General features: G+C 40.7%; 1 protein-coding gene across 1 annotated transcript; it reads right to left on the reverse strand.

Moving 5' to 3' along the window:
• Window positions 1-5,285: 5,285 nt before the first annotated feature.
• zmp:0000001301 (rab9 effector protein with kelch motifs) lies at window positions 5,286-27,807 on the reverse strand. Its single transcript, XM_054757959.1, has 18 exons — window positions 27,746-27,807; window positions 23,087-23,159; window positions 22,954-22,993; window positions 20,990-21,068; window positions 20,822-20,910; window positions 20,563-20,709; window positions 17,970-18,021; window positions 17,761-17,861; window positions 15,914-15,999; window positions 13,990-14,071; window positions 13,180-13,265; window positions 12,994-13,081; window positions 12,878-12,926; window positions 12,559-12,649; window positions 9,046-9,146; window positions 6,713-6,797; window positions 6,476-6,580; window positions 5,286-5,390 (listed from the first exon to the last, which is right to left on the reverse strand). The coding sequence occupies exons 1-18, from the start codon at window positions 27,805-27,807 to the stop codon at window positions 5,286-5,288; spliced, it is 1,521 nt and encodes a 506-aa protein (XP_054613934.1).

Consider the following 27,807-nt stretch of genomic DNA (forward strand, 5'->3'; position numbering starts at 1 on the left):
CGTGAAGAAAGGTGAAAAATAGTCAAAGAACATTTCATGTAAACATCTTATTTTAATATACAATGAGAAGTTGAATTTATCGATATTCCGATGAACTCTTAAGTAACGGCAATATGAAACCAATATCCATCAAAGATCAGTTATGTTAAACACACATGCTGAATATACAAAACGACACCCAAAAGCAAACATTTAAATGATTTATAGTCTTTTTTTTGGTTTTTGTTAGTTTAGTTTTCGGTCCATATTTAAATTTAAACTGGTCCTTTAGTGCACCATATCAGGGAAAATATGAGCAACAAATTCAATTTGTACCAATAAAATTACACGAGAGACTGCCACAAAGAAATATTCAAATAAAACATGAAGTAGTGGAGAAACATAGTCGTTTGTGATGTGACGCTTTTATTTTTTCTTGAAGTCAAACTTCCGGCCATAACTTCGTGGGTTGACGCTTCTCACTGTCTGTCGCGCCCTGACCTAATAGCTAAGCCAAATGAAGAAAAGCCTTTTTCCTTGCCTAATTGTGTTACCTTATAGCAGGGGTGTCCAAACTATTTTCCACAGAAAAATCAAAGTATGCGGAGGACCACTTTGATATTTTTTGTATATATTTTTAAAATTTATAAAAAGGCTTAAAAACAATTTACATAAAGCTTTGTATGATCAATTATTAGTATCAACATTTCAGCCTTTTTCCTGACATTGTGCCTTACTCTTTGTTTTCTATTTTCGCAGATTTTTTTGTGTTTTAATTTTATTTCTACAACATAAACGAGTCACAGGCACACTTTGGACATTACGACGCCATTACCAACAGTGAAATGAGTGAAATGTGGCAATTATTATGCATCCACCCATCCATTTTCTATGCTGCTTGTCCTCATTTGGGTCGTGGGGGTATGCTGACTTTGGGCGTACACCCTGGACTGGTCGCCAGCCAATCGTAGGGCACATATAGACAAACAACCATTCACACTTACATTCTTCATACCTATGGACAGCTTAGAGTCTCCAATTAACCTAACATGCTTGTTTTTGGAATGTGGGAGGAAACAGGAGTAGCCGGAGATAACCCACACACGCACGGGGAAAACATGCAAGCTCCACACAGAGATGCCCAAAAGGTCAAACCCAGATCTTCCCGATCTCCTGACTGTGTGGCCAACATGCTAACCACTAATCCACCGTGCGGCCCCACATAAAGGATGCAAGATCAAAAACAAATGCAAAAGAAAAATGCTGCAAACAGCCAGGCTACCAGGAAGTCGCCAGACGTGAGGGTTATCTGTCTTTAAAGACATGAGCGGGATGCCCAGAAGAAAGTTGTCGGAATGAAAAGTTACATTTTTCTTTATGTCTTTGTGAATCTCAGTTGAAAATCAGTTGCTTTTAAAGACGGATATCCCTCAGGTCTGCTGCTCTTGGTAGCATGGTTGACATAAGTTTTGGGTGTTTGTTTATTTTTAAATAGGGATAGTACAAACAGTATTAATGAACATATGTACAGTATATGTATAGAGTCATTCCTTGCCACTTCACAGTTCAAATTTTGTGGCTCCACTCTATCATGTTTTTTCAAAAATATATTTAAAAAAAAAATCATTCTGTTTTATGGTTGAACATGGCCTATTATTAGTCAAAAATATGCATATTGAAGCACGGTTTACATGATTTTTGGCTAAATTAATAATTTTTAAACCTAAAAATGGCAAAATGAGATAAAATACAAATATAAGGCATTCAGAAGACGCATTCAAAGACGTTGGGATGATATGTAGTATTCTATACTGGTCACTAGGTGTCAGTAATGTGACTGTGATGTTCAGTGAGAGACACCAGACTTCACTGCCAGACTTCACAATAGGCTTTTATTGCAGGTGTGAATAATCTCACAACAGGTATATTTATCCCGAATAAAAACACTACTGTTATTGGTATGGCCGTAACCCACGTCAAGCTAAAACTCAACTCTGAACCCCCGGCGTCACTTCCTGTCCGCCCACCACTCAGCTCACTTAGGGAACACATTTATAGCAACACACACAAGCACGAGTCTTATTTGTCTTCAGTGGCTTATTTTCACTTATTATGTCCACTATATTGGCTAATACGACTGTAAAGGTGACTATAGGGGTGTTATTTCATGCCTAGAGGGCTGTAATAATATTAAAAGCGTATTTTGGAAGTCTTAAACAGGTTTGCTATGCTCTAAGTATGACAGTGTTCCATTTATAAATAAGGACTCCTTCTTGGTGGAAATGCACTTATCACGTTCAGGTCTGGAACAAATTACTGTATGGAAATATGTCAGATAAATTATCATGCAATAATTTGTAGCTGACTGGACATGCACACAACATAGAAGCACTAGACAATAAGACATAGTAACGTTTATAACAAAGAAGCACAAGCAGGAGACATAAACCAGACCGAAGGACCACCTGAAGCCACATGGATGTGCTCATGTATGCAAATAAGTGTGGTCTGTATTGCACATTGCCACAAAACAAGACACTCGTACAGTATTAGAAAAGTGAAATAAACTAGCACTGAAGTGCGTAATTTAGAATGAAGCATATCGGTTGTCGTCTTAAGCAGTAGTTACACATGGCGGTGATTATGATTACACACCTGAACCACTCCTTCAGGTGACATTTAAAGGGCGCTTGTAGTAGTTGGCAAAGTATTCCTAAAGTTACTGCCTTTGAAGGAGGGAACGTTTTATCCAACAGTGGTTTTTCTCACTCGTATGTTGTGATCACCCCTGGATATGGTTTTACAATGATGTTTGTCACTGAAGACAAGTTCTTTGAGAATAACGAGACACAGCGGTACAGTTTAATAAAACTTGCATGCAAGGAGACAAACCAATACAACCTGAACAGACGGCTTCTAGAGAAAATGTCTGACTATACACATGCTAAAATGTTAGTTCATATAGGAAACCACATGTGTGAGGGGAGGGGTGATCTCCTCCTCAGGGACAGAGACGATGAAGGGCAGACTCACATGCCTGGAAAACCCAAGGCTATTTGAATTAGGTGATAAGCATGTAGAGGACTTGTTTTGGCGACAAGAGGCCTCTAGCCTCAAGCAGATAATCATAGCAAATCAGTGTGACATTAATGTGTATCTTAGCAGAAATACATATTTTTGTTAGTGCATAATTACTAACTAACTAGTGAAATCAAATGGAATAATGGACACAAAACATATTTTCCTGACACTGAGCCAATTTTCTTTAGCTTGTCAGAATCGTTTTTTGAGAATTCTTCCGAATGTGATACTTCTCATGTTTCTAGTGTGTGTGTGTCATGTGTGTCTGTTTTATTGTTAGCAAATGAGTTTGCTAACAATAAAAACAGTAAAATGTAACTAAAACAAACTAAACACTAAGTATGTTAACAATTCTATGTTATGCATCATTATCTTACTGCACCCGTTGCCAACAAATGTCCATGGCGCTCCACAGCCAATCTGGAGTCTTTGTGTGGTCATGATAGCTAACGTTAGTAGCCGACTTTAGCCACATCACTATCATTAGCTGACCACAAACATGACTAATGCACGCGTGTGGTTGTGTTGCGTCAGAGCAGGAAGTGGTCGGAATGTACAGTTTTCAAAGTTATAACAGCTGCCCATGCTGTACCTCACCATGACAGACAGTACTACAGTACAGTAGTATTCAATGTACAGGTACTCACCACTAACAAATGGAACATGATCCATCAACAGATGAAATCAGAGTCGCAGTGTAGAAGTTGTAGTTTCACTTTGCGTCTCCCAGCAACTATAGGTATAGTGTGTTCAAGGACCGCCAACCAAAGTGCGAAATCCCAACACTTGATGAAAAAACATTATCAGTGAAGCATAAAAACATAAACATGTAAAAAAATGTGGGCTTTTTCACAGTGGTACTTGGATGCCGCACATTTTACCTGCGTTACCACATATTTAGATTTTTTTGGATCAACTTACGGTGAATGAGACGTATTTGTCCTGTGGAAAATTTTTGAGAAAAAAAATGAAACCATTTTTTTTTTTACCAAAAATCCACAAATTCGTGGGGCCATGAATGCTGAATCATCGCAATATTTACAGTTCAAACCAGAAGTTTATATACATTATGTAAACATACACGTTTTTTTCCCCCCTCACTATCTGAAATTAAATTACACTAAACTTTTCCTGTTTTAGGTCAGTTAGGATGAGCAAAATATTCATATTTGCTAAATGCTGTTTTGGAAAGGCCAAAAAAATGTTTTTATTACTTTCTTCAAAGTCAAACCTTTACATAGATTTCCTTACTATTTCATAGCACCGCCTTTAAACTGTATGATTTGGTTCAAGTGTGGTCAAATAATTTCGGTAATCCTACCTGACCTAAAACAGGAAAAGTTCAGTCTGATTTAATTTCAGATAGTGAGAAAAAAAATATTTATGTGTGTCACACAGTGTATGTAAACTTCTGGTTTCAAGCACAGTGGAACCTTGGTTAGCGTGTTATATGTAGGTACATATTCAACCTTATTTATTTTCTATTTATTATTAACAGTTTATTCCTATTTTATTGTAGTGCACCCTTGGTTAACTCGCGCCCCGGTTAAGAGTGTTTCTCTGTTCACGCTGAAAATTTGCGCCAAAACTTCGCCTCGGTTCGCGTACATTATCCTGTTAGCGTACGCTAATACACCGTGCGAGCCCAACTGTGTTCTTAATGTATTTTTTATCACAAAATGTCCTTGTTAGCAGCTTGCTAATCCATGTAAACAAGAACCGGAAGTGACCGCCGTCGCCCGTCTATGATGTCATCAGCGGTTGACTCTGTCGTTCTTTGCTACCTCATACAGTTACACTACAAGTCTCAGTAATGTTAATAGAAAACACGTTTTTACAATTATAGTATGTTGTAATTCAAAAAGCATACACAAGAGGAGTGAAAGGGATGAATAAACATTTAAGGTTACCTTTACCTTCAGTGAAGACGTGAGACAAAGACGCAATGTGGGAGACGCCACACCACATAGACACCATTTTCCTCTTTTGTTACGAGTTAGTTCTTCAATTCAATAATGTTTCTCACCTTGCCTGTCAAAATGCTGGAACTTGCAACCTTCCATTAGATAAAACAGTTTGTTATTAGTGGTTAACTAGACGTGATTTCAGGTTTGTTGTGCACTTGCCTAAAAATGTGAAATACTGTACGTTCGTCTATATATTGTACCTACATTCATGTGTGCAGCTACCTAATTACCATACATGAAATACAAAAGACGTCATGTTTACATTCCTTTGAATTGCTGCATAACCGACAGAAGATGTTCACTGCGTTTTTGGATCCTGATGTGCTCTTCCTTCAGTCTCTCTTGCTCGTGCAGCACCTCCTCCTACAAGAATAGTAAACAGAGTTTACAGTTGTGTCCGGAAGTACTTGAACAGTGACATGTGATTTTCCCTTTATGCGCCACCATAATCAACTTTAATAATTAACAGTCAGCATGTGATTAAATTTCTAGCTTCGCTCTAAGAGGATTTAAAAATATATGATTTACCATTTAGGAATTACAGACATTTTGCCTGTTAGTGGTGTGTATTAGGACAAACTGACATTGTTGAAAATGGAAACATCATTTTAATAAAATGAAAATGCTTTGCAGTCAATGACTTTCTGACGATTGGAGACCACTGACATCACCAAATTCCTGGGAGGGTGTGACTATCTGACCTGAATGAGAAATCCTGGGAGGAGGGTAGGAAAGATTTGGGGCCAGTGGTGATGATTTCTGGCTTATTGCAGGTCAGGTTTACAAGTAGGTGCACATCCAGGTTTTGATATTGGTGTGTGTGGAGTGGGATGGCAGGAGTGATGGCTTTAGGGGAGATGTAAAGCTGGATATCATATCCATGTACAGTGGAACCTGTTTCTGAAGAAAGGGGCGTTGCAAGGGAGGGAGAAAGGGTCTTATTGGAAGGAGACCACTATGCTGCTTAGTTATCACTGTCCATTTCATAGGAGCAGCTCCTTTCACATGTTCAAACATAGCAGCTTTACCCTTCATGGTGGTTACAGTGTTTTGCGCAGCTTGGATTGAGTATGAACCCAATGTTGATCGGCATCTCTCCCGCTTCTGAAGATTTTACCATGTCTCATCTTCTGAGACATCATGATAGGGAAAAACAATTGCTAGCAAGAAAAAAAGGGACATTGTCCTTACTCAGTGTAGTAATGCGCAACTATGTATTCTTCCACTTCATTTATACACTACTAATAATTTCCAGGAGTTGTGAACACAAAAGGTTGCAACACAAAACGTCCCTAAACAATGTGAAGTAAGAGAATTTTGTGACTTTGGAGAATTTTGAGCAATTGATTGACTCATTGAAGACTCAATGTACTGTGCTGTGTGTGTGTGTGTGTGTGTGTGTTTGTGTGTGTGTATGTTTGTGTGTGTGTGTGTGTGTGTGTGTTGACCCGCAGTCTGTAGAGATCCCTCCGCTCTTGGTCGTTCTCTTCAGCTCTGGCTCGAAGCCACGCCTCATTTTGAGAGCGATGTCTGTCCAGCATCTCCTGTAACTCCTGACACACGCACATGTACACACACACACACACACACACACACACACGCACACACACACGTATGCACCATACACAGATAGAAGAGCATAGCTGAATATTGCAGTAATGCGGAATATGTAATAAATAATGAACCTGTTGATGTTGCTGCTTTTGGGCCTCGATGGCTTCTCTCTCTACTTGAAGAGCAGCAGCAGAGTTTGACAATGTTCTCTTCTCTCTGCAAAGATCATTTCAAAAAGTAATAATGTAATAAACTAATCAATAAATGCATTTCCATAAACAGCATGACAAAACACATTAGTAGCAGTAGGCTATTTCATCACGCATATAAAGAATAAATTATTCACTTACATGAAAAGCAAGAAATTATTAATTTAATTTCGCCACTTCACTGATTGAACTTCACTCTCACAATTTTTCAAAATAAATTATTAAATGATTGCTATTTTGTGGTTGACTACGACCTATTATTTGTCAAAAATATGCATATTTAGGTAAAATGGATGTATTCTTGGCCTAAATTAAGCATTTTCAAATATAAAAATGGCTAAATGAATGGAAATACAAACATAAGGCATTCAGAAGACACATTCAAAGATGTAATATGTAGTATTCTACACTGGTCACTAGGTGTCAGTAATGTTACATTGATGAGTCAATAGCCACCATAGGGAGTATCTGTCCAGAAAAAAACAAGACACTACCAATTCGAATGTGTGAGTCTTATTTATGTCTAATATGTCTTATTTTCTGTAATTATGTCTACCCCAATAGGGAATAGGAGTGTAAATGTGACTATAGGGGTGTTATTTCATGTCTAGAGGGCTCTAATATTGTTAAAACCATGTTTAGAAGGTTGTAAACAGGTTTTCTAAGCTCTAACTACTAAAGATATTCCATAAGTAAAGAATCGTACTTAATAAATAATAATGGATTGATTTTAGAAAGCTCCAGGTAACCAAAGCGCTTGACAGTGAAGTGACGCAATTATTCATTCACTCCTCACTCACACACCGGTGGTGTTAATCTACATCTGTAGCCACAGCTGCCCAGGGGTACACTGACGGAAACTGGCTGCCAATTTGCGCCTGCTACCTCCCACATGTTTATTCACATGGAGGGAGCAAGGATCGAACCGCCAACCTTCCAGTTTTTGGACGACCTGCTCGACCTCATGAGCCACTGCCACCCATACTTCGCGGACATTCACTTATGACGGTCGAGTTTGGAACCAATGAACCACGACAAACGAGGGATTATTTATCAATTAAAAATATAGATATCAATCCATCCATCTGCTTCTGCTTAACCGAGGATGGGTCACAGGGCCAGCAGCCTAAGACAAGAAGCTCAGACCCGGCTGCTTTTTCCAGCTACTCCCGACAGATCCTGAGGCGTTCCCAGGCCAGTTGAGAGACATAGTCTTTCCAACATGTCCTGGGTGTTCCCCGAGGCCTCCTACCGGTCGGATATGCCCTGGACATCTCACCAGGGAGGCATCCTGACCAGATGCCCAAGCCACCTCATGTGGCTCCTCTAAATGCGGAGGAGGAGCTGCTTTACTCCGATCTCCTCCGATCTCCTCCCGGCCTTCTTACCCTTACTCCAAGGTGTTAGGTAAATTGGCGACTCTAAATTGTCCATAGGTATGAATGTGAGTGTGAATGGTTGTTTGTCTATATGTGCCCTGCGATTGACTGGCGACCAGTCCATGGTGTACCCCGCCTGTTGCCCAAAGTCAGCTGGGATAAGTTCCAGCATACCCCCGCGACCCTAATGAGGAGAAGCGGTATAGAAAATGGATGAATAATTGTATAATCTATGCACTTTTGCTTGTCCCTTATCCTGATCCTGCAGAAAGGCCTCTGGTAGCACCAGAGGCTAGAACAGGGCAACAACTAGACTAGTTGTTGTACTAGAACTCAATCATGCAATGCAAAACCACACTTTGCACATACTGAAAGGACATGGGTCAGTTGGGACGTAATACATTTTGACATTAAAATAATGTAGTAATGTAATAACATCTCTTGCACACCACAGTTTTGAACAAGAATGGAACAACGTGAAAATACACGTGAATTGCTTTATTGCTTAGTAACTAACTAAACTAACTAAATGTATGATTTGGCAATACTGAGTTTTTCCAACTGTGTATGCCTGGTGTTCACATTTGAAGTATGCATTTGTTTTTGTTTTTTGTATGAAGAGCCATATAACAAGGGAATTAGTTGAAGTGTATTCTATGTACAGTAAAAGAATGTCCACAAGTTATTGTTTTTTCACTCCCTTGTCTTATGAAGTTACGTATGTACGTCAAAGGATTGGTTAGGGTTAGTGTTTGGGTTTGGGTTCGAGTTCGGGTTAGGCTAGGTAACTCTAGCCCTACTGTTTTCTGAATTCACCCATATTACTTTTCCAAAATTATATTTAGAGCTTTAAAAAGTACAACTAAACTAAGGTACCGATCCAGCTTCTGGAACTCCTGGTCCAGTAGAGTGAAAGCAGTCTGGATCATTGCCATGGCTTTGTCTCGAACTGTACTGAAGTCTCTGTGGACCAACACCTGCAGCAGAAAAATAAGCAGTTGGATCGCATCATGTATGAACTATACCTTTACTACGAGTTAGGATAGGTTCGGTTAAAAAGATACTTTCTTGAAGAAGATCTTGAAGAAAATGAATGAGGGTCGAACACAGCATAGTCAAAAAAAACAGCACATTCCTGTCAACCTAAGCTTCGCACTGTAGACCAAAAATGGAAGACGGTATTCTGTTGTCCGAGCTACGAGTGAGTACAAGAGAGAGAGCAATAAAAAAATGTAGATCTGGAGGTCCCACAGGATCTTGGTCTGCTTGTTCTCAACCACCTGCGGTGGTGTCTGCCATCTCGATTCTGGGACCTCCGGTGCATATTTGGTACAGATGTTCCGATACCATGTTGCTGCTACGTGGTTATGCCGCTCCATGTATGCTTTCTAACACCCTGCTGTGATGTGCTGCAGTGTCTCTAGAGCTTCATTGCACAGCTTGCACCTGAGGTCGTAGACTGATGTCAGCCACCTCTTCAATTTTTCAGTGGTACATGCCATGCACTTATTCCAGTTTTATCCATAATATACGCCGTATTTATCTAGTTATTGCTCTTTATGTTTTATTCTTTATTCCTTATTTAATTAAAATATTTCTTAATGAAACCCTGCATTTATTACCACACAATGCTTTTGTCAACTTTTCCTCCTTCATTTATTTTATTTGTATTACTGAATAACCTATCTCTTAAAGCCGGCTCTTTGAAGTGAACGACAGGAGCCAGCTCTTTGAAGTGAGCAAGCCATCGCTTTTTTTCTCATTTTTGGTCTCATGGTTGGTGGAAACTTTGTGTTCCTGTACGCCAATCGTTATTAAAGACTAGCAAAATCGGTTACCTGAATGCTGTTTTCCTTTTAGTTTTACACAATTTAATTCATAGTTGTGTGATGTTTTGTTGATGTTGTGTTGGTTCACTGAAGCGTTCCCGCCAAGCAATAGTGCAATGATCTTGTGTTCTCAAAGCACAGCAAATCCGGGCAGCACAACAAAATATAATCCAACCTGCACTGTAAATAAAATAAACACATCATTCTGTATCATTTTGCAATGCAACTCCGTGAGTGACAGGTGGCAACAACACAATGATGAACACTGTTCCAGCCAATGATGAGACCCTGTTGGTACATATTTACTTATGCAGCCAATCAAGTCATTAACAGTGCATTACGTAGTACATGCCGCTGTTTTGCAGGTTAGCGTACAGCTACGGGTGCAGGTGAGTTAAGGGAGCTAAATGTTGCTTGCTAACCCTGTATTATGGCAAAACAAACTGTTAGTGCCACATTCACTCACCAAGCTAAAGTAAAAACATAAATAAAGGTCTTTTAAGGTGGGCTGAGCACTGCAGCCAACTACTCAGTAAAAAAAAGGAGCTATTGGCTGCCGTAGAAGTCGCCAGAACTCGCCATATGACGTCATTGGCTAATTTGCATATTATTAGCATATGATGTTGCAACAGATACTGTAGGAAAAAAGCAGGATCTTGTAGGACAAACAAAAAAGTGAGTAAAACCAACACCTTAATTATGTTTACAACTACAAATAAACTTGATTCTTAGTTTGGTAATTTAAAATTGGCCATCACTTCATCAAAATAAAACAATATCATAATTTGTTCTCGGCCAGCGCCTCTCAAAGTCTATATAATTACATCCGGACTCGCCTCCAGCCTCCACTTATCTTGTAGTTAGGACTACTTGTTTATTTGTCACACATCGTTCTCCCATCACCTGTTCTGATACGCTTACAGGTAACTGACCCAGTCCGAATGAGGCTTGAGTGTAATGAGTAGTCATTTAATGAAGATTAAGAAACATTTAAGTTTTAGATCCCGCTCTGTAACACAGGGCGAGATCCACCCCAGCGGCATCACGCCTCGAGTATGCGTGATTCATGGATGCATGGATCTCCACTATGCTCTCAGTGTGCAGAGGGAGCTGACAGTGCACTGATGGCTTGTGGCTCCTTTGTGGGCGGGGCGGACCTCTCAGGAGCACCCGCCGCTGCTCAGTGAGAACACAAACTGCAGATCAATACGCTTTCACGTTTAAGTGCCCAAATACCAGAAAAATCTCCAATGACTCCAGAAAAAGTAGCTCGATTTGTAGCTAGTTGCTTTTGATATGAAAATATGTCACCAAGAGGGTTTGGAATGTCGCCAGATTTAGCGACAAAGTCGCCAAGTTGGCAACACTGTGTCAGAGCATATGGGAACAGAAGAACAAGAGTTCAATGTGGTTGAGATTTTTTCTTTTTCAAATGAGAAAGGGCTGCTCTGAGCCACGTTTCTGAGCTGGCTGAGTGAAAAGTGTGGACTAAATGAGCATGTGGTACTGGGGGATGCTTTTATTTTGATGGCCAGATTTACCAAGTACAGGAAGGATTAGGCAGAGTTTGCGCGGGTGATGCCAAAGGGACTGGAACGTGGGTGTTTTTTTATAGTTGAGATTTTTTTTATTTTCATTTTTTTATTTAGACAAACGTAAACACATGCAGCAAATGTGGCATTACTTTCAAGTACATTTCCAGAATTAAATAGTGGCACAACGGGCTGCTGCAAAACTGAAAGGAATAAATAAATAATAAATATAATAAATATTGAAGTTTGTGATGACATTGCCACACATTCTGTGGGGATACTTGAAGGAGAGTGTGTACTGCAACAACCCACAGACCATTGAGGCCCTGAAGACAAACATCCGTCAGGAAATTCGGAGAAATCCCTCTTGAGATGTGTGGCAATGTCACCACAAACTTCAATGTGCGTGTTGCAGCTGTAATCCACAGAAGAGGAGCGTGGATTGAACATGTCATTAATTATTGGACTGTGTAGTAAACAAGAGACAAAGTGGGGAACCTTTGGTATCAAATGTTAATTTGATGTTTCTGTTACAAATCTGTAAATACAATTTGTTCGTAAGTTCTCATTTCAAAAACATGTGTATTATTAAAAAGTGGTAACATTTTATTGGCCCAGCCTGTACTTGATTTTTACATTAGAAATGTATTTTACACATACTTTCATAAGAAATCAACTTAAGTGACAAAAAAAATCTAGGGAGCCGTTTGGGAGCTGATTTTTAGGGAGCCGTGTCAAAAGAGGCAGTTCTCTAAAAAGAGCAGAACTTCCCATCACTATTTTCCAACATGTTGAATTGTGTAAACGTGATGTACTTCAATGTAACGTTGTAAAGCAAAACTTCACATTTAAATAGCTCTACACGACACAAGCAACATTACATGCCACCTTTATTGTGTGGACATTTCTCTTTGTGTGGATATGTTGACTGCTCCACACAAGAATAATAGCAGAAAAAGCTGTCACCACATTTGACTGTGTGTGTGTGTGTATGTATGTGTGTGTGTGTGTGCATACGTTCAGGTCACCTGTGCATTAGCAGTTGTACTCCTGGGCGGGTATGCTGGCGCAGCTTTGCTGAGCTCATAGCGAACATTGGGGATTTTAGTGGGAGTGAAACTGTGCGTTGTCCAAACCAGAACGAAAGCAAAGTGTCAAAACTGAAATATGAGAGTGAAGACATGACAACACACAGTGGCGGTTCTAGCTATGCGCCATATGGGCGGTATTCTCTTGGGGGGTGCTGCGAGGAGGGGGGGGGACTGTTGTGTTCAGTGCCACAGCGTCGGTCTGCCCAGGGAGTCATTCAAGCCAGAACCGCCACTGACAACACACACACACACACACCTGTGGCCGGTTCCTTGAAGACCAAACTCAGACAGAATCTCCTTCATCACTGTGGGGTAAGAAGATGTCGTTAAAAGGTCATTTAAACATGAATGAATAAATCAATGTGCAAATACCTGGTTGCCTTTCTGAGGGATTAATGAGTTTCATGACTTTCAGATCATTGAACTCCTGCTCTTCATTCTTTCCTCCAAATATGTACAGCTGTCGAAAGCACCAACAGTACTTTAACAATGTCTTGGGTGCCTCACATTCATAAATGCATCACATTTATGGTCTATCACTATGTGGTGCATACTAACATGGCTGTGAACGATGAAGGCGATGTGTCCATTTCGCCTTGCTGGAGGAATGCCAACATACAACGGGACCTTCCACTTCAGCTTAGCTAAGGACATATAGGGTATAGCGTCATGACAATGTGCAATATGCACGCAACAAAAATATGAATGCAAGACTTTTGGTTTTGATCCTATATTTCATGAGCAAAACTTTTTGTGTGTACACAAAATGCAGATTTTGCTCAAGTGTTGTTTGCGAATCTGCCTAGATATGTGATAGTGAGCACTTTTCCTCTGCCGACGTGAGGTGCACATGCGTGCCTTAGGCTGGCTGCAATAAAAGGCCACTTCAGCGTGTGTACTTTTACTGCATTGGAGGAGTCTGTATTGGGCTGATGTCCACCCGCTGTCTGTCTGTCTGCCATCTGCCCTGTACGTGAAGAAAACACCTCTCCAAATTGCCAGACGCCATCAAATTTGAGCATTTGCCTTCTCAAGTCGGCCGAGATGACTGATTAACTTTTGAATGAAAAATTAACATTTTTGAATGCATCTTATGAATGCCTTATATTTGTATTTCAGTTCATTTAGCCATTTTTATGCTTGAAAATGCTTAATTTAGGCATATAATACATAAACATTTGCTTAAGTATGCATATTTTTGACTAATAATAGGCCATATTCATGTCACTGGATTTGTGGCTTCTGGAATTGTGCCCTCGCTTTTGCATGACAACGAGCTTTCTCGCTCACCATACCAAATACTTCTTGACTAAACTGTTGGTAAATAAAGAGTCGGAAGAAGTAATTTGTCGCGTAATCTGCACTCACCAATGCTGAATTTATGAATCTCGTTGGATGACATCACTGCGCCGTCATTTTTTGTACTTTTTCCTCCAAACAGGTAAACATCCTCCAATGGATTTGGACATGTGCAAAATCCAGAATATATGTAGGGGCAGCAACAACATCCAGACAAGTGACAAGTACAGCAACAATTCACAAATAATACTATAAATAATATATATACTGTCAATTAGTTGTACAGTGGAATCTGTTTAAGTCGACCCCCTTTATGTCAGCCCGTCTAAGTCTACCAGCTCAAGTGGTTAGCATGTTGACCTGGGTTCGAATGTCTGCTTGGGCATCTCTGTGTGGTGTTTGCAGGGTGTACCCCGCCTCTCACCCGAAGTCAGCTGGGATAGGCTCCAGCATAAACCCGTGACCCTAATTAGGATAAGCGGCATAGAAAATGGATGGATAATTTTTGCATTTGTAGGGTTGTTTGTTGCAAACGGAGACCCGTCCCACTTTGTTCAACGGTCCTTGAACGCACCACTGTGCGTGTGCTAACTTCCTCCAATGCTGCACAGATGTGTGTATTTTTACAGTGTTTCTTTCACCTCATATTTGGTCCCAAATGCTGATACTTTGTGGGAATGCATAGAGGTAAGTTTTGACGACGTTATTGAGTGCTAACGTGCATATTTGTTGTTAATGTGCACGTTAACCTCAAGTTAATTCATGCTTTGCACACTGCTTGTTTTCACATACAACAAACAGCGACATTGTAATCTTCTCTCTGAAAAACAAACTCCAGGCTCGTACTGGTCTGCATTCATTTTGGGCTTTTAATTTGATGTTGTTCCTGTCTTAGTTTTACACAATACATAATAAATAAGATAAATTAGGTTGCTATAATGTACAAACTGCCCTGGTCTGCAGGAGATTTGTGGGCCGCTGCCCTAAAACAACCGTGACATCAGCAGCAACCTGCAGAGGGCAGGAGTGAAAGTATTACAATCTACTGTTCACGTCATGCACTAAAGTGCAATGGATAAACCAGAAGATGCAAACCACTCAGCAAGAAGAATAGGAAGGCTACGCTGGAATTTGCCAAAAAGCACAGAGACTGTCTCAGATTGTTTTCTTTTGTGGCGTTCAAAGGTGCTATCTTCTAAGCTGTGCATCCGATCCAGGTGTAAATACCTGGAAATAAAAGCTGAAATGTTGCTTTCTGGTTTTACATTCATCTTTATATTCAAATGTTCAGTCTAAAGCAAAAATAAAGAATTGACCTTGCTGTTCCAATACTTCCGCAGGGCACTGTCTATGTGCAAGCAATGGCTAGTTTTGGTCATGTCGACAACCGACGTGAGTCGGCCAATCCGAGTGATGTCCACTTAAACGGCTTGTTTTGTGCATTGATCTCAGTCGGCACAGCATGTGTATTTGCAACGCAAATGCTTCATAAGTGATAAAGATGATACAATGCAAGTATTAATGATGTGGATTGCTCGCAAATACTGAATGCATATTTATTATCGGCGTTGGAAAAATTCCTTTAAAAAAGTAATTAGTTGTAGTTACTTGTGACTTCCTCAAAAAGTTATAAATTAGTAACAGAAGTACTCCTACATGATTGTAATTACTTACCAGGGAGAGTAATTAATTATTGCATTACCTTTTGGAAAAACCTTCAATATATGTAACAGAAAGGATCTGAGATTAAGGCTGAGGGCTGAGCTCGTGACTTGCAATTCTCTACCAAAGTGCTGGAAGGCAGTCCAACCACAACTCTAGTGTGACTAGCTGTTTAGCTTCCTGTGTAGCCGTAGTTAAGCAATGCCAACTGAAGCAACATCCAATAACAGCAACATTGCCTTTGCGATGACGGTATAGCGTTGAGCTTTGTTATAATATTGATAGTATATGAATAAATTACATATGAGCATGTGTGTGTGTGTACCGGTACTTTGTCATGGTGTGCCGTCAGTGTTTGTCCATTACAGGCAGCAGGTAATTCTCCCTTCGTCTCCCATTTTTGCCACACCAGGTTTTCTACAATTGAAAAAAGGGTAGTTAAATAAAATGTTTGTCATAGGCCCATAAGATGTTAGGCAAGTATTTTTAGACCAAGGGTGTTCAAACGTTCTAAAACCATAATTCAACAAGAAAACTACAGCAAAAATGAAAAACTAGCAATAACTTTACAAATAAAGTCAAAATACTAGGAGGAGAAAAAGTTGTCATCTAACAAGAAAAAGTTGTAATTTTACGAGACAAATGTAATATTATGAGGAAAAATAAAGTCATTTTAACAGTATAAAGGCGAAATATTAAAGAAAGATGTTATTTTATAAAAGTTGTAAATATTACAAAAAACAAAACAACAAATAAAGTTGTAATATTTGGAAAAATAGGTTTACGGAAAAAGTTATAATATTATGAGTATTATAGGAATACAGTCATAATTATGAGAATAAAATGTATGATTATTTAAGATGAAAGTTGAAATATTTCTAAAAGAAACAAAAAAAAAAACCCATAAAAAACACCAAAGAGCAAAGCTCACACTGATGATACACTTTTTTTCCCCCAACTTGTTAGCATACCTACATGTGTTGCTTTACAAAATATCAAAGTCGCCCTTGCATCCTTTCATTTTTCGGTATGTGGCATCCCTTGAAAACATTTGGTCACCCTTGTATTAGACACTGACATTGAATGAACAAAATGTGGGGTACACCCTGGACTGACCACCAGCCGATTACAGGGCACATACTAACACAACCAACCATTCATACTCACATTCACACCTCAGGACAATTCACAGCAATGGCCTCCAAAGTGTGGCCCCGGGGCCATTTTCAGCATGCAGCTCGTTTTTATTAAAATAAAATGTATTCATTATTGATGGGATATATTATTACATATTCCACTAATTTGCTTTGTCACCTATAACACAAAGCTAACTGATGTTTTATTTCGATAGTTGAACATATATTGACCTACACTGGATTAGTTTCAGCATCTTTAATACACAAAATGTATCAAAGTGCCCCCATGCACCCTTTTTGGGTGGAAAAGCTTTGCACACTCCTGATTTAGACTTTCTAGTTAACCTAACATATTTTTAGGAAAATCAAAATGTTCCAACCAAGAATCAAACTGACTGTGCAGCCATCGTAACCACCCAGCCCACCGTGTAGCCCCGTTCACTCAGACCGGACCGTGACAAGTACATTTCTGCTAAGTAGGATTCCTTAATTCTAAATTAAATATTTTCGTAGCTAAAGCATAGAAAACCTCTTTACTACCTTCTAAATAAGGTTTTTAACATTATTGGAGCCCTCTAGACATGAAATAACACCCCTATAGTCACAGTTTACACTCATATTACCCAATATACAGTAGTAGACATCATAAGACATAAATAAGACTTGTGCTTGTGTGAGTTGCTGTCAATGTGTTCCGGTTCTAGCAGATCTGAGTGGTTGGGGGTTCAGAGTTTAGTTTCAGTTTGGCGTGGGTTACGGCCACAACAGTAGCCCATTTTACTGGACTAATAATAGGCCGTGGTCAACAACAACACAGCAATGGCTTATTAGGTAATATATTTTTGAAAAACTGTGATAGATTGAAGCCACAGAATGCGAAGTGAAAGTGGCAAGAGATTACTGTACTTTGTCTTTCAGTCTGGTTACTACCGTTTAATGTATGTCAGCACCGGTACCATTATGGTAATTTGATGGTACTGAGTATAAAAAGCGGTATAGAAATGGATGGTTCTCTGAGCCAGTTGCGTTCAGACCCGCTTACCTGTGTTGAGGACATGAAGGTCTCTACAGAAGTCTCCACTTGCTCCATAGCCCCCAAACATAAAAACCTGATCACCAACAAGAGCAAAACGTTGATCTGACCTACAGTACATACACACACACACACACACACACACACACAAACATGTATTTCAATGTGGTGTAATACGCAGCAAACCCTCCTTCAAAGTACGAGAGAAAGATACTCACATGGGTGGAGGTGGGGAGCCGCTCGTCTTAACCGGTGTCCAGGTGTGAGATACTGAATCATGAAAATGTTTAAGCTTCAGTCATCACTTTGACATGCTTCAACACTAAAAGGTTAGATTTTGACAATAAGAGAGAGAATGATAACAAGCTAGGTTGACAAGAAATGAAGGACGTGATGACAGGTACTGTACAGGAAACACCCAAATTTTGTTCGGGTTTAGCTCCAAGACTCACAGCAAATAGCGGAAAATCGCCAATGATGGGCACGCCCTGAAAAAAACAATTTTAAAAAGTCTATTTTTGATAGTCTAAACAAAGGGTGTCTTCTAAACTGCGGCACGCTGCTCGTTTGTTATTGGCCCTGCGGCACACTGTACAAACATTATTAAACAAAAAAAAACTGTTAAAATGGGAAAAAGAGAGCAAAAACCACAATGGAAAAACAAAAAGCTGAAATCTTGATACTAATAACTAATAATAGCAAAGCTTTGTTGTTCAATATCCTGTTTATATCAATTTATTAGTTTTTTACCAAATTAAAAAATATATATATAAAATACCTAACATCATATTTAAGTGGCCCCACCATCCTTTGATTTTTCAGTATGCGGCCCTTGGTGGAAAAAGCTGTAACCCCTATATGCCTCTCACAGTGATTACAAAACAATCATAGACATACAGTTTGCAGTATTGTATGCAATTCTACAACATTACGGCTTGTCCCGTGCTGGACAGTATTGAGTAAACTGATTTGTGAGACATTCATAGCTCTTTATCTTTTTTTCCCCCTGCAGATAGTGCCTTCAAAGCACTTTCTAATTCAGTTAACATTTAAAAAAAAAACAAATTACAATCGTCCCGAGCCAAATTTTGTGGTTTCACTCTATCACGGGTTTTTAAAATATATTCATTAACAAATCATTTCTGTCTCTTGGTTGACTACGACCTCTCAAAAAATATGTATGTTTAAGCAAATGTTACATATTTTTGGCCTAAATTAAGTATTTTCAAGCATAAAATGACTGAATGAACTAAAATGCAGTTTTAAGGCATTCAAAAAACACATTGAAAGACATAGGTGGAGATGGTTGAGGACTATGGGTACTGGGGCACCCTATTTGACAGCCTTTAGAGGTTTTCCTCCAACACAGAGGACATCCCCAAGAAGTGCTACCAGAGGCAGTATCTTCTGAGGAAGCTGAGTTGGTTTGGAGTGAACAAAAAACCTCTGCTGACTTTTTACCGCTCCTTTATTGAGAGCACGTTAACATTGTCATTCATCACATGGTTTTATTCAGTTAATCTTCAGGACCAGACACTTTTGTTCAGCATCACCAGAGTTAGCTTCGCAATCATCGGACACCCTGTTAGGGCACTTTCGCGTACGCGTACTGCTCCCCCTCACACGCACTACACTCTTTGTTGGAATGGCTCCCATCAGGTCGTAGGTTAAGATGTCCATGCTGCACAACACAAAGGAGGAGGGCAACCTTTGTCTTCACAGCACTCCAGCTTCTGAATTATGACCCCTTCATTGGATAAATAAAGAAATGGAAATTGAAACATTGATCTGTAGTATTCTACACTGGTCACTAGGTGTCAGTAAAGTCAACAAAGATCTCACGTGGGAGTCTATACCTGTATTATGTCTTAATTTCTATTATTATGTCTATTTAGGGGTCTCTATCCATCCATCCATCCATTTTCTATAGCGCTTCATCCTCATTAGGGTCGCGGGGGCATGCTGGAGCCTAGGGGGGGTCTCTAATAATATTAAAAAAGCATTTAGAAGGTCATAAACAGGTTTTCTATGCTCTATGAACTATTCCATTTAAATAAGGAATCCTACTGTGTGGAAATTCACTTATCACAGTCGGGCCTGGAACCAATTAACCACCATAAATGAGAGATGACTGTATTTACAATTGAAAGCAGAGAAAAGAACAGACAGAGATCTGCTGTACAGGTGGTCCCCGGTTTTCGACACTCCGTGTTACGAAAAGTCGTAGTCGATAATTGATTCATAAACACTTAAACCGTAAACACGAGGCTCGCTCTAGAACCAGTCGAATACGCATCGCGCGCGCACAAGAATGCGGTGTGTGCCTCATGCTGGGTGGATAACTTAGTTGGACTTCATTATGTTCGGTAAAAGCCATCACCATTAAAAATTGTAAGTAAAAAGGAGCATCATAAAAAGTTCCAATCTTTTACGCTCTTTTGGTCCCAACCACTCGACTGTTACACCCATCAATAAGGATGAAGATTGTTGAATGCTAATGGATGCTAGAAGGGTCATGGATTCTGTGAGCTGGAGATCTGAAAGGTTATCCTTCCAGACTAGCCTAGGATCATATTTTAAGAAGATAGAAAGGTCTGCAAGACAACCACAGGGATAAACGCAAGGAGTTGCTCTCTTTTTTTTTTTATTACCGTGTTTTATACAGTTTGTCCTTCATGTGTTCACATACAGTGTGACTGGCTTAATTTTGAAGTTTTGACTTACACCAAAACTCAACTTAAATCACAGTCTAGTAACAGAACTTGTTGGTAACCCGAGGACCACCTGTATAGATATTTGTATTATTTAAACCTGTGTTGAAGACCATGAGGTCATCGGTTGGCGTCCCCCCGAGTGTGCCTCCATAAACATAGATGTTGTCTCCCACAGCAACAGAGCTGTGTCCGAGACTTCTCACGGCAACACTCCCAGTTGTCAGGAAATCCCAGGTCAGCGACACTGATAGAAAACGGAAACTTCACAACTTTGTTTAATTCTAAAGACAATCGATATGCCAAGGAAGGTTGGAGGTCTTTCCATCTTCTGCTCTACGTCATACGTTGCAACTTACTGATGTCAAAACTGTAAACTCCTGGAAGGCATTCGGTAGCGTCAGGATGGGACAGTCCTCCAAACAGATACAGTTTCCCTTTAACAAGACTGAAGAGGATGAAACACTTACAATAAAGTCAGTTTGTGTTGCAGATTTTCGAATGTGACAAAATGTATGGTAATTTACCAGAGGTTGTGTCCTTCTCTGGCTGGGGGAACTTCTCCACTCTGGGGAATCTCCTCCCACTTTACGTCATCTGGAGAGACTGCAAATATGACTTTATTGCGTGAAGGATGAACAGCACTGATTTTTGGACACTCATCCCCACCCACATTTCCCAACAGATTCAAAACATTCCAACATAAAATGTTCAGCTCATTCGGGATTGACACATTTCCCCCCCCCCCAAAATACTACATTTTGTGTAATGCCACATTTTCTTTTCACAATTCCCATTTAAAATGAATGGACCACGGTCCATAAATGTCCCAATATGAAACACTCAAATCCCCAAAATTCAAAAGTTTCTCAGAAATTCTACATTCTGGAATTGTGTTGACACTGATTAGCTTATCTTAGCTTAGCTTGGAATGGTATGGAGTGGTTTATTTGTTTATTTGTGGTTTATTTGTTTAAGACGTGCTTAACAAGTTACATCACGTGGTTGCATTTGTACAATTCAAAACGTCCGAATAGGAAGAAACCAAGCTTATTTGATCGTACCCTTTCTCCATGTCTATTTCTGATCATTCATCACTAAAACAGGAAGATGGTGTCCATGTGGTGTCTTGCTGCCACATCGTGTCTTTGGGAACAGTCACGTCTTCAGTTAAGGTAAAAGTAACCTTAAATGTTCATTTATCTCTTTCATTTGGAATTTATATGCATTTAGAATGGTTTTATGCATGTAAAACTATCATTGCAAAACTAGAAAAACGTGTTCTGTGTTTTTGACCGGCGACGTAGCTGACCTCTGGTGTTATTAATATATACTGTATTAATAACATGACAAGACACGCACCATATTGTACGTTAACCGAAAAATGTACGCAAACTAAGGCAAAGTTTGGCCGTACATTTTCTACGTTAACTGAAAAACACACTAGCTGGGTTTACACTGTCACTATCTCATTCAATCCCAGACATTTTTAAAAATTCAACCCCTTTGGTACCGGCCATTTTAGACGATTTTGACTGATTTTTCAAGGCACACAGAATATTGTGTTCTATGGTTATATAACCATGGAACCTACCAAAAGAAAGATTAGACTCTCAGGAAAAAAAGTTTGTTTCCACCTTTTTTTGTTCTTTAGTAATCAGCAGTCGAACATAGGTAAGTTTTAGGAAAATATCAGTTCCCAACAAAAAAAGGGAGAAAAACAGCTTCTTGTGAAAAGATACATTTCAAGCATAACTTTCACTTTGACACAAATGTTTTGCTTTTGTGACGGCTCAATCGTATAAACAACCGTACTACAACATAAACAACACAAGAAGTGTTGTTTTACATCAAAATAGCAATATATTTACAAATATAACACCATGAACTATTTACAATTTTGTCTCTGCATGCGCACGTCCGCGCGTGTGTGTGCATGCGTTACAATTTTTCTACAATGTGTAACCTTCTGCACGTTACACTCGTCCATGCTCTTCCACTTCCTCCTTGCTGTCGAGTGTGTTTTTACATGCACATGATCCATGCCGAGCTCTTATCAAATGCACTTCTGCCACGTTGTGGCTGTTTTTATGGCTTAAAACTGCTCTAAAATTGACATCTCTTAGTGTGCAGTTGCGTCATCACCTCCTTTTGCCTCTCGCGAAAAAAGCGTAGAAATACGTCTTTGGGACCAGGCGTTCGGGTTTATAAAAAGGTATAAATACAACTTTGGTGTTAATTTAGTTAATAACATAACCAGGCCCGTGCCATATACTGTAGTAGGCTAACCGGAAAATGTACGCAACATTTTTAACTGAAAAACACGCTAACTGGTATTACAGTGTAATTAGCTTTCCCTTTAACACAAACATAAACTGACAAACAGTAATATAGCACAGGAGGTGCTGTTGTTGAAAATGATCCCCTGTAGACCTTTGTGGATACTCCAGATCATATTTGCTGTTAATCAAATGAATAAGTGTGTTTGTACCTGTGAGCATGTAGAAGTCATTGAAGTAGACAGGGTTGTCCTCCTAAATTAGTCACCAGAAACAAATTCATGTTGAAAAATCATTGTAACGGCACAAGTTCCACAGACAAAAAACTGTTTTGTGTCAAGTCACCTCCTGGGCGAGGTTGGAGGCTCCTCCGAACAGAAAGGCCATGTTTCCTGCCACAGCTAAAGCGTGGCCATATCTGTCACAAAAGCACAGACAATGCAGTGAAGCCAGTCAAACAACAAGCAACCACCTCACAGAGGGACACGCATATCAAGGTTCTTCAACCTTTTTCAGACCAAAGACCCCCCCAAACTGATGGAGAAAGCGAGCTGGGACCCCCTGCTACATACAGTGTACAGGCAGCCTTTGTGGAACGATCTTTCGTGTTACGGGGTTTTGTGTTTGACGCTTCGCGTTATGCCGTTTTGTGTTACATTGTTTTGTGGTTACAATGCACTGCCATAAATGATTAATACTGTAAGGTCACTTTTGTTTTTGTTTGTAACCCCGAAGCGTAATGCATATTCATCTGATGCAGTGCATCAAAGAAAAGGAAAGTGAAAGGTGAAGTGGAATTAAACACCGTAAAATGGTCAGAAAGTGGAGAAACACTTATCAACATTGGCTGCATGCCCAGTCCAAGCCGCTCAAACTCCACCACCATCATGAAGGATAAAGATGGTATCTTTGAACATGTGAAAGCATCTGCTCCTATAACTGGACAGTGATACATAAGCAGTGTAGTGGTCTCATTATTGGGACTCCTCCCAATAAGCCTGTCTCTCCCTCCTTTGCAACGCCCTTCCATTGTGCAGGACACAGGAATAAAAGTAAGGAATTGTTGTTTTTTTATTACGGTTTCATTTAACTATTGTATTTATTGTTTTTATTTATTTGTCTTTATTTCTTTGCCAATGCATACTGAAAATTATGTCAATAATATTACAACGCATGTCGCCAGGAACTGACTTTTTTCATTGAAATGATGATTATGATGACATAACGGTGATTATGTCGACATAAGTGGGCGACCATTTATTGGCTTAAGCGGCGACTTTTTAGTTACAAGAAGAACATGGACTTAAGTTGCGTATTTTTGTTCCAAAAGAATATTTTTTTATTTTACTTTTTTCCTCACAACACACCTCATTCACCATAAAACGGTAATAATTAAAAATGTATGGCAATACAGGTAAAATACAGCACACATATTTTTTTAACATGTCATTTGTCTTTATGCTTCACTAATTTTTTTTGGTTATTTTGTTGTCCTAAAATGTACCGTTGTTGCTGTGGGACACAAAATTCTGTTTGGCTATGAAAAAAGCACTAACGTCAACAGTCATAGATGATCTTACATTATCATTCATTAATCACTGTGTCACTAGATCTCGTGACAACATCTCGCAAGATTAAAACATGACATGATTTCTTGTTCAGAAAAAAAAATCTCGTGGGCACGAGGCCAGGGAGGATAAGAAGTCAATTAATTAATCACACAATAAATGAAAATGAGCTACATCATTTTGCCAGCCTTCAATTATTGCCATGTGCATGCGTGTCTGTTTTCCTTGTTTGTCGCCTCCAAACAGGCAGGAAGAGGGTTCACTCTCTGGAGAGTGTAATGTAGTAGAAATTAAATAAGAAGATTGCAATATGTTGTCATATATTTTTTCATTGTACTTTTCTTAAAAGTAATGTTAAACTCTCGTCTCGTTCTTGTAGACTCAATCTCGTGTATCGTCTTATACATTTTATACTTTAAACGTGTTTATTAAGGTGCTATCTACACAGAAATGATTTCAGGTCAAAACGGCAACATATCTTATCATTTCATGCTCTCATCCACAGTTTTTTTTTAAAAACATCTTCCAGAGTGGGGAAATCAGACAATTCCGGACTAGCAATACGCTACAATGACGTCACGTGACCAGAAGTGAGCTTTGACGACAAGCCAACATATACTGTATATCTGAATATTTTGAGTGTCATGACTCAACCCAGTCGACATTCTCCTTGTATTTTCTTGTCTTATACCCCAAAAAGGGCGCATATGTAATTCTAGTTTGTCATAAGTCTAGAGGAGCCTTGGAAAGCGGAGGACGACGAACTTATACGCATGTGTTCTTTCTTCGGTTTGGTGTGTCAGGTGGTTCTGTCCGCGTGTGAGTTCACAGCTGCCCATGTAGGCGTGTCTTGTGTATTACATTGTTGTCACTCGGTTATGCGTTCCCATGTGTCTGCAACTATTCACTAATCTGGCACAGTGTGGACGTAACTTTTTAACAGCTCGCCAAGAAAAAAAACTCCAAGAACATTCCCGTGTGGACACGGTAAGTATAGCGTAGTGATGAGCATCCCGTCTGCTCATTGGCCGAAGTTGAACATTTTTTAACTTTCTGGGATATCGTCACAAGCCGTTATGTGCATGATGACACACACGAACACAAATTTTCACATGCACGAATTTCGCGCGTCGCTTGGCTGGATGGTGACGCGCGATAATCGCCCTATTGCGCAAGTAGAGGCGATGTTGCCTCCCGTGTGTGGCGCCCATTACACAAGGTACCAATGGCAATGGGAGTGTCCTGGAGAATTTAGTCTAGTAATTACAACAGGCTCCTTCCTGAGCTACCACCTTATCATGAGCTAAGTTGTCGAGGGCTTTCACGCCCCTGGTAGGGTCATCCATGACAAACAGGTCATAGGGGAGGGACCAGACAAAGAGTGGCTCAGCAGACCCCAATGAAGAGACAAAACTTTGGACCAAGATTTCCCTCACCCTCTGGACCCAGGTCTGGCGGTGGGGCACGGTGGCAGGCGTCTGGTGGCCGGGCCTGCACCCATGGGGTCTGGCCGGGCACAGCCCAAAGAGGTAACATGGGTCCCACCCTTCATGAGCTCACCACTCGTGGGAGGGGCCAAAGGGGTCGGGTGCAGAGTGAGCTGGGTGGCGCCCAAAGACAGGAGCCTTAGTGGTCCGATCCTCGGTTGCAGAAGCTAGCTCTTGGCACGTGGAATGTCACCTCTCTGGTGGGGAAGGAGCCTGAGCTGGTGCGTGAGGTGGAGAAATTCCGGCCAGATATAATCGGACTCACCTCAAGGCACAGCAAGGGCTCTGGAACCAGTCCTCTTGAGAGGGGTTGGACCTTGTTCCACTCTGGCATTGCCAGCAGTGAGAGGCGACGGGCAGGAGTGGCAATTCTTGTTGCGCCCCAGCTTGTGGCCTGCATGTTGGAGTTTAACCCGGTGAACGAGAGGGTAGTTTCCCTTCGCCTTCCGGTGAGGGGATGGTTCCTGACTGTTGTTTGTGCTTATGTGCCAAACAGCAGTTCAGAATACCCACCCTTTTTGGAGTCCTTAGAGAGAGTACTGGAGAGTACTCCCTCAAGGGATTCCCTTGTTCTGCTGGGGGACTTAAACGCTCATGTTGGTAGTGACGGTGAGACCTGGAGAGGTGTGATTGGGAGGAACAGCCCCCCTGATCTGAACCCGAGTGGGGTTTTGTTATTGGACTTCACAGATTGTCTATAATGAACACCACGTTCAAGCATAAGGGTGTTCATATGTGCACCTGGCACCAGGACACCTTGGGCCACAGTTTGATGATCGACTTTGTGGTCGTGTCATTAGACTTGCGGCCAAATGTTTTGGACACTTGGGTGAAGAGAGGGGCAGAGCTGTCAACCGATCACCACCTGGTGGTGAGTTGGCTCAGATGATGGGGGAGGATGCCGGTCAGACCTGGCAGAGTCATGAACATCTGGCAGGGTCCCCTGTCAGAAGGAGTTTCAACTCCCACCTCTGGGAGAGCTCTGACTATGTTACGAGGGAGGCGGCGGACACTTAGTCCGAGTAAGCTATGTTCCGTGCCTCCATTGTTGAGGCGGCTGATCGGAGCTGTGGCCATAAGGTGGTTGGTGCCAGTCGTGGCGGTAATCCCAGAACCCGTTGGTGGACACCTGTGGTGAGGGATGCCGTCCAGCTGAAGAATGAGTCCTATCGGGCCTTTTTGGCCCATGGGACTCCGGAGGCAGCTGAGGGGTACCAGCAAGCCAAGTGGGACAAGATCGTGCGTACAAGCGGCCGAAATGAGTTTTCTCTGTAGGGTGGCTGGATTCTACCTTAGAGATAATTGTGAGAAGCACTGTCATCCGGGAGAAGCTCGGAGTAGAACTGCTGCTCCTCCGCATTGAGAGGAGCCAAATGAGGTGGCTTGGACATCTGGTCAGGATGCCTCCCGGACGCCTCCTAGGGGAGGTGTTCAGGGCACATCCAACAGGTAGTAGGCTTCGGGTAAGACCCAGGACACGTTGGAGAGACTATGTTCTCAACTGGCCTGGGAATGCCTCGGGATCCGCCCGGAGGAGCTCGACGAAGTAGCTGGAGAGAGGGAAGTCTGGGCTTCCCTGGTTAGGCTGCTGCCCCTGTGACCCGACCTCGGATAAGCGGATGAAGATGGATGGATGGATGGATGGATCAATTACAACAGGAACATTTATTGCTTTTATTGTTGATCTGTAATCGACGTGAAAAGTGAGTCATAGTGAGTCAAACATATACATTTTTAGTGGGTGTATCAATTACTCGCTAGGTTGCTAGTGGTTCCAGAATGTAACCACCACAAAAAGTGGCGATCTACTGCATAATAAAATAGATCTTTAATTCATGACCTTTAACCTTTGTATTTGAGTAGCCCCGGTCTTCTGCAATCTGGATTTGAGTAGACTACTGTACAAGTCATTCTATTGCTGTATTGTCAGATGTCTGAATGAAACCCACCTGGGGCTTGGGACCTGTCCCTTCATTTCTTTCTCCAGCCAGTGTCCACTGGCCAATGCCAT

This window comes from Dunckerocampus dactyliophorus, chromosome 17 (genome assembly GCF_027744805.1).
Source record: "Dunckerocampus dactyliophorus isolate RoL2022-P2 chromosome 17, RoL_Ddac_1.1, whole genome shotgun sequence".
Taxonomy (NCBI): domain Eukaryota; kingdom Metazoa; phylum Chordata; class Actinopteri; order Syngnathiformes; family Syngnathidae; genus Dunckerocampus; species Dunckerocampus dactyliophorus.

What these genes read in the sequence shown, in the direction of transcription:
- zmp:0000001301 (XM_054757959.1), bottom strand. Translation starts at nt 27,807, where the DNA reads ATGGCATTGGCCAGTGGACACTGGCTGGAGAAAGAAATGAAGGGACAG. An exon ending in GATTCATAAATTCAGCATTG is followed by an intron (nt 13,266 to 13,989) that starts GTGAGTGCAGAT and finishes ATATGTCCTTAG; the next exon opens with CTAAGCTGAAGTGGAAGGTC. An exon ending in GAGTTCCAGAAGCTGGATCG is followed by an intron (nt 6,798 to 9,045) that starts GTACCTTAGTTT and finishes TGATCTTTGCAG; the next exon opens with AGAGAAGAGAACATTGTCAA.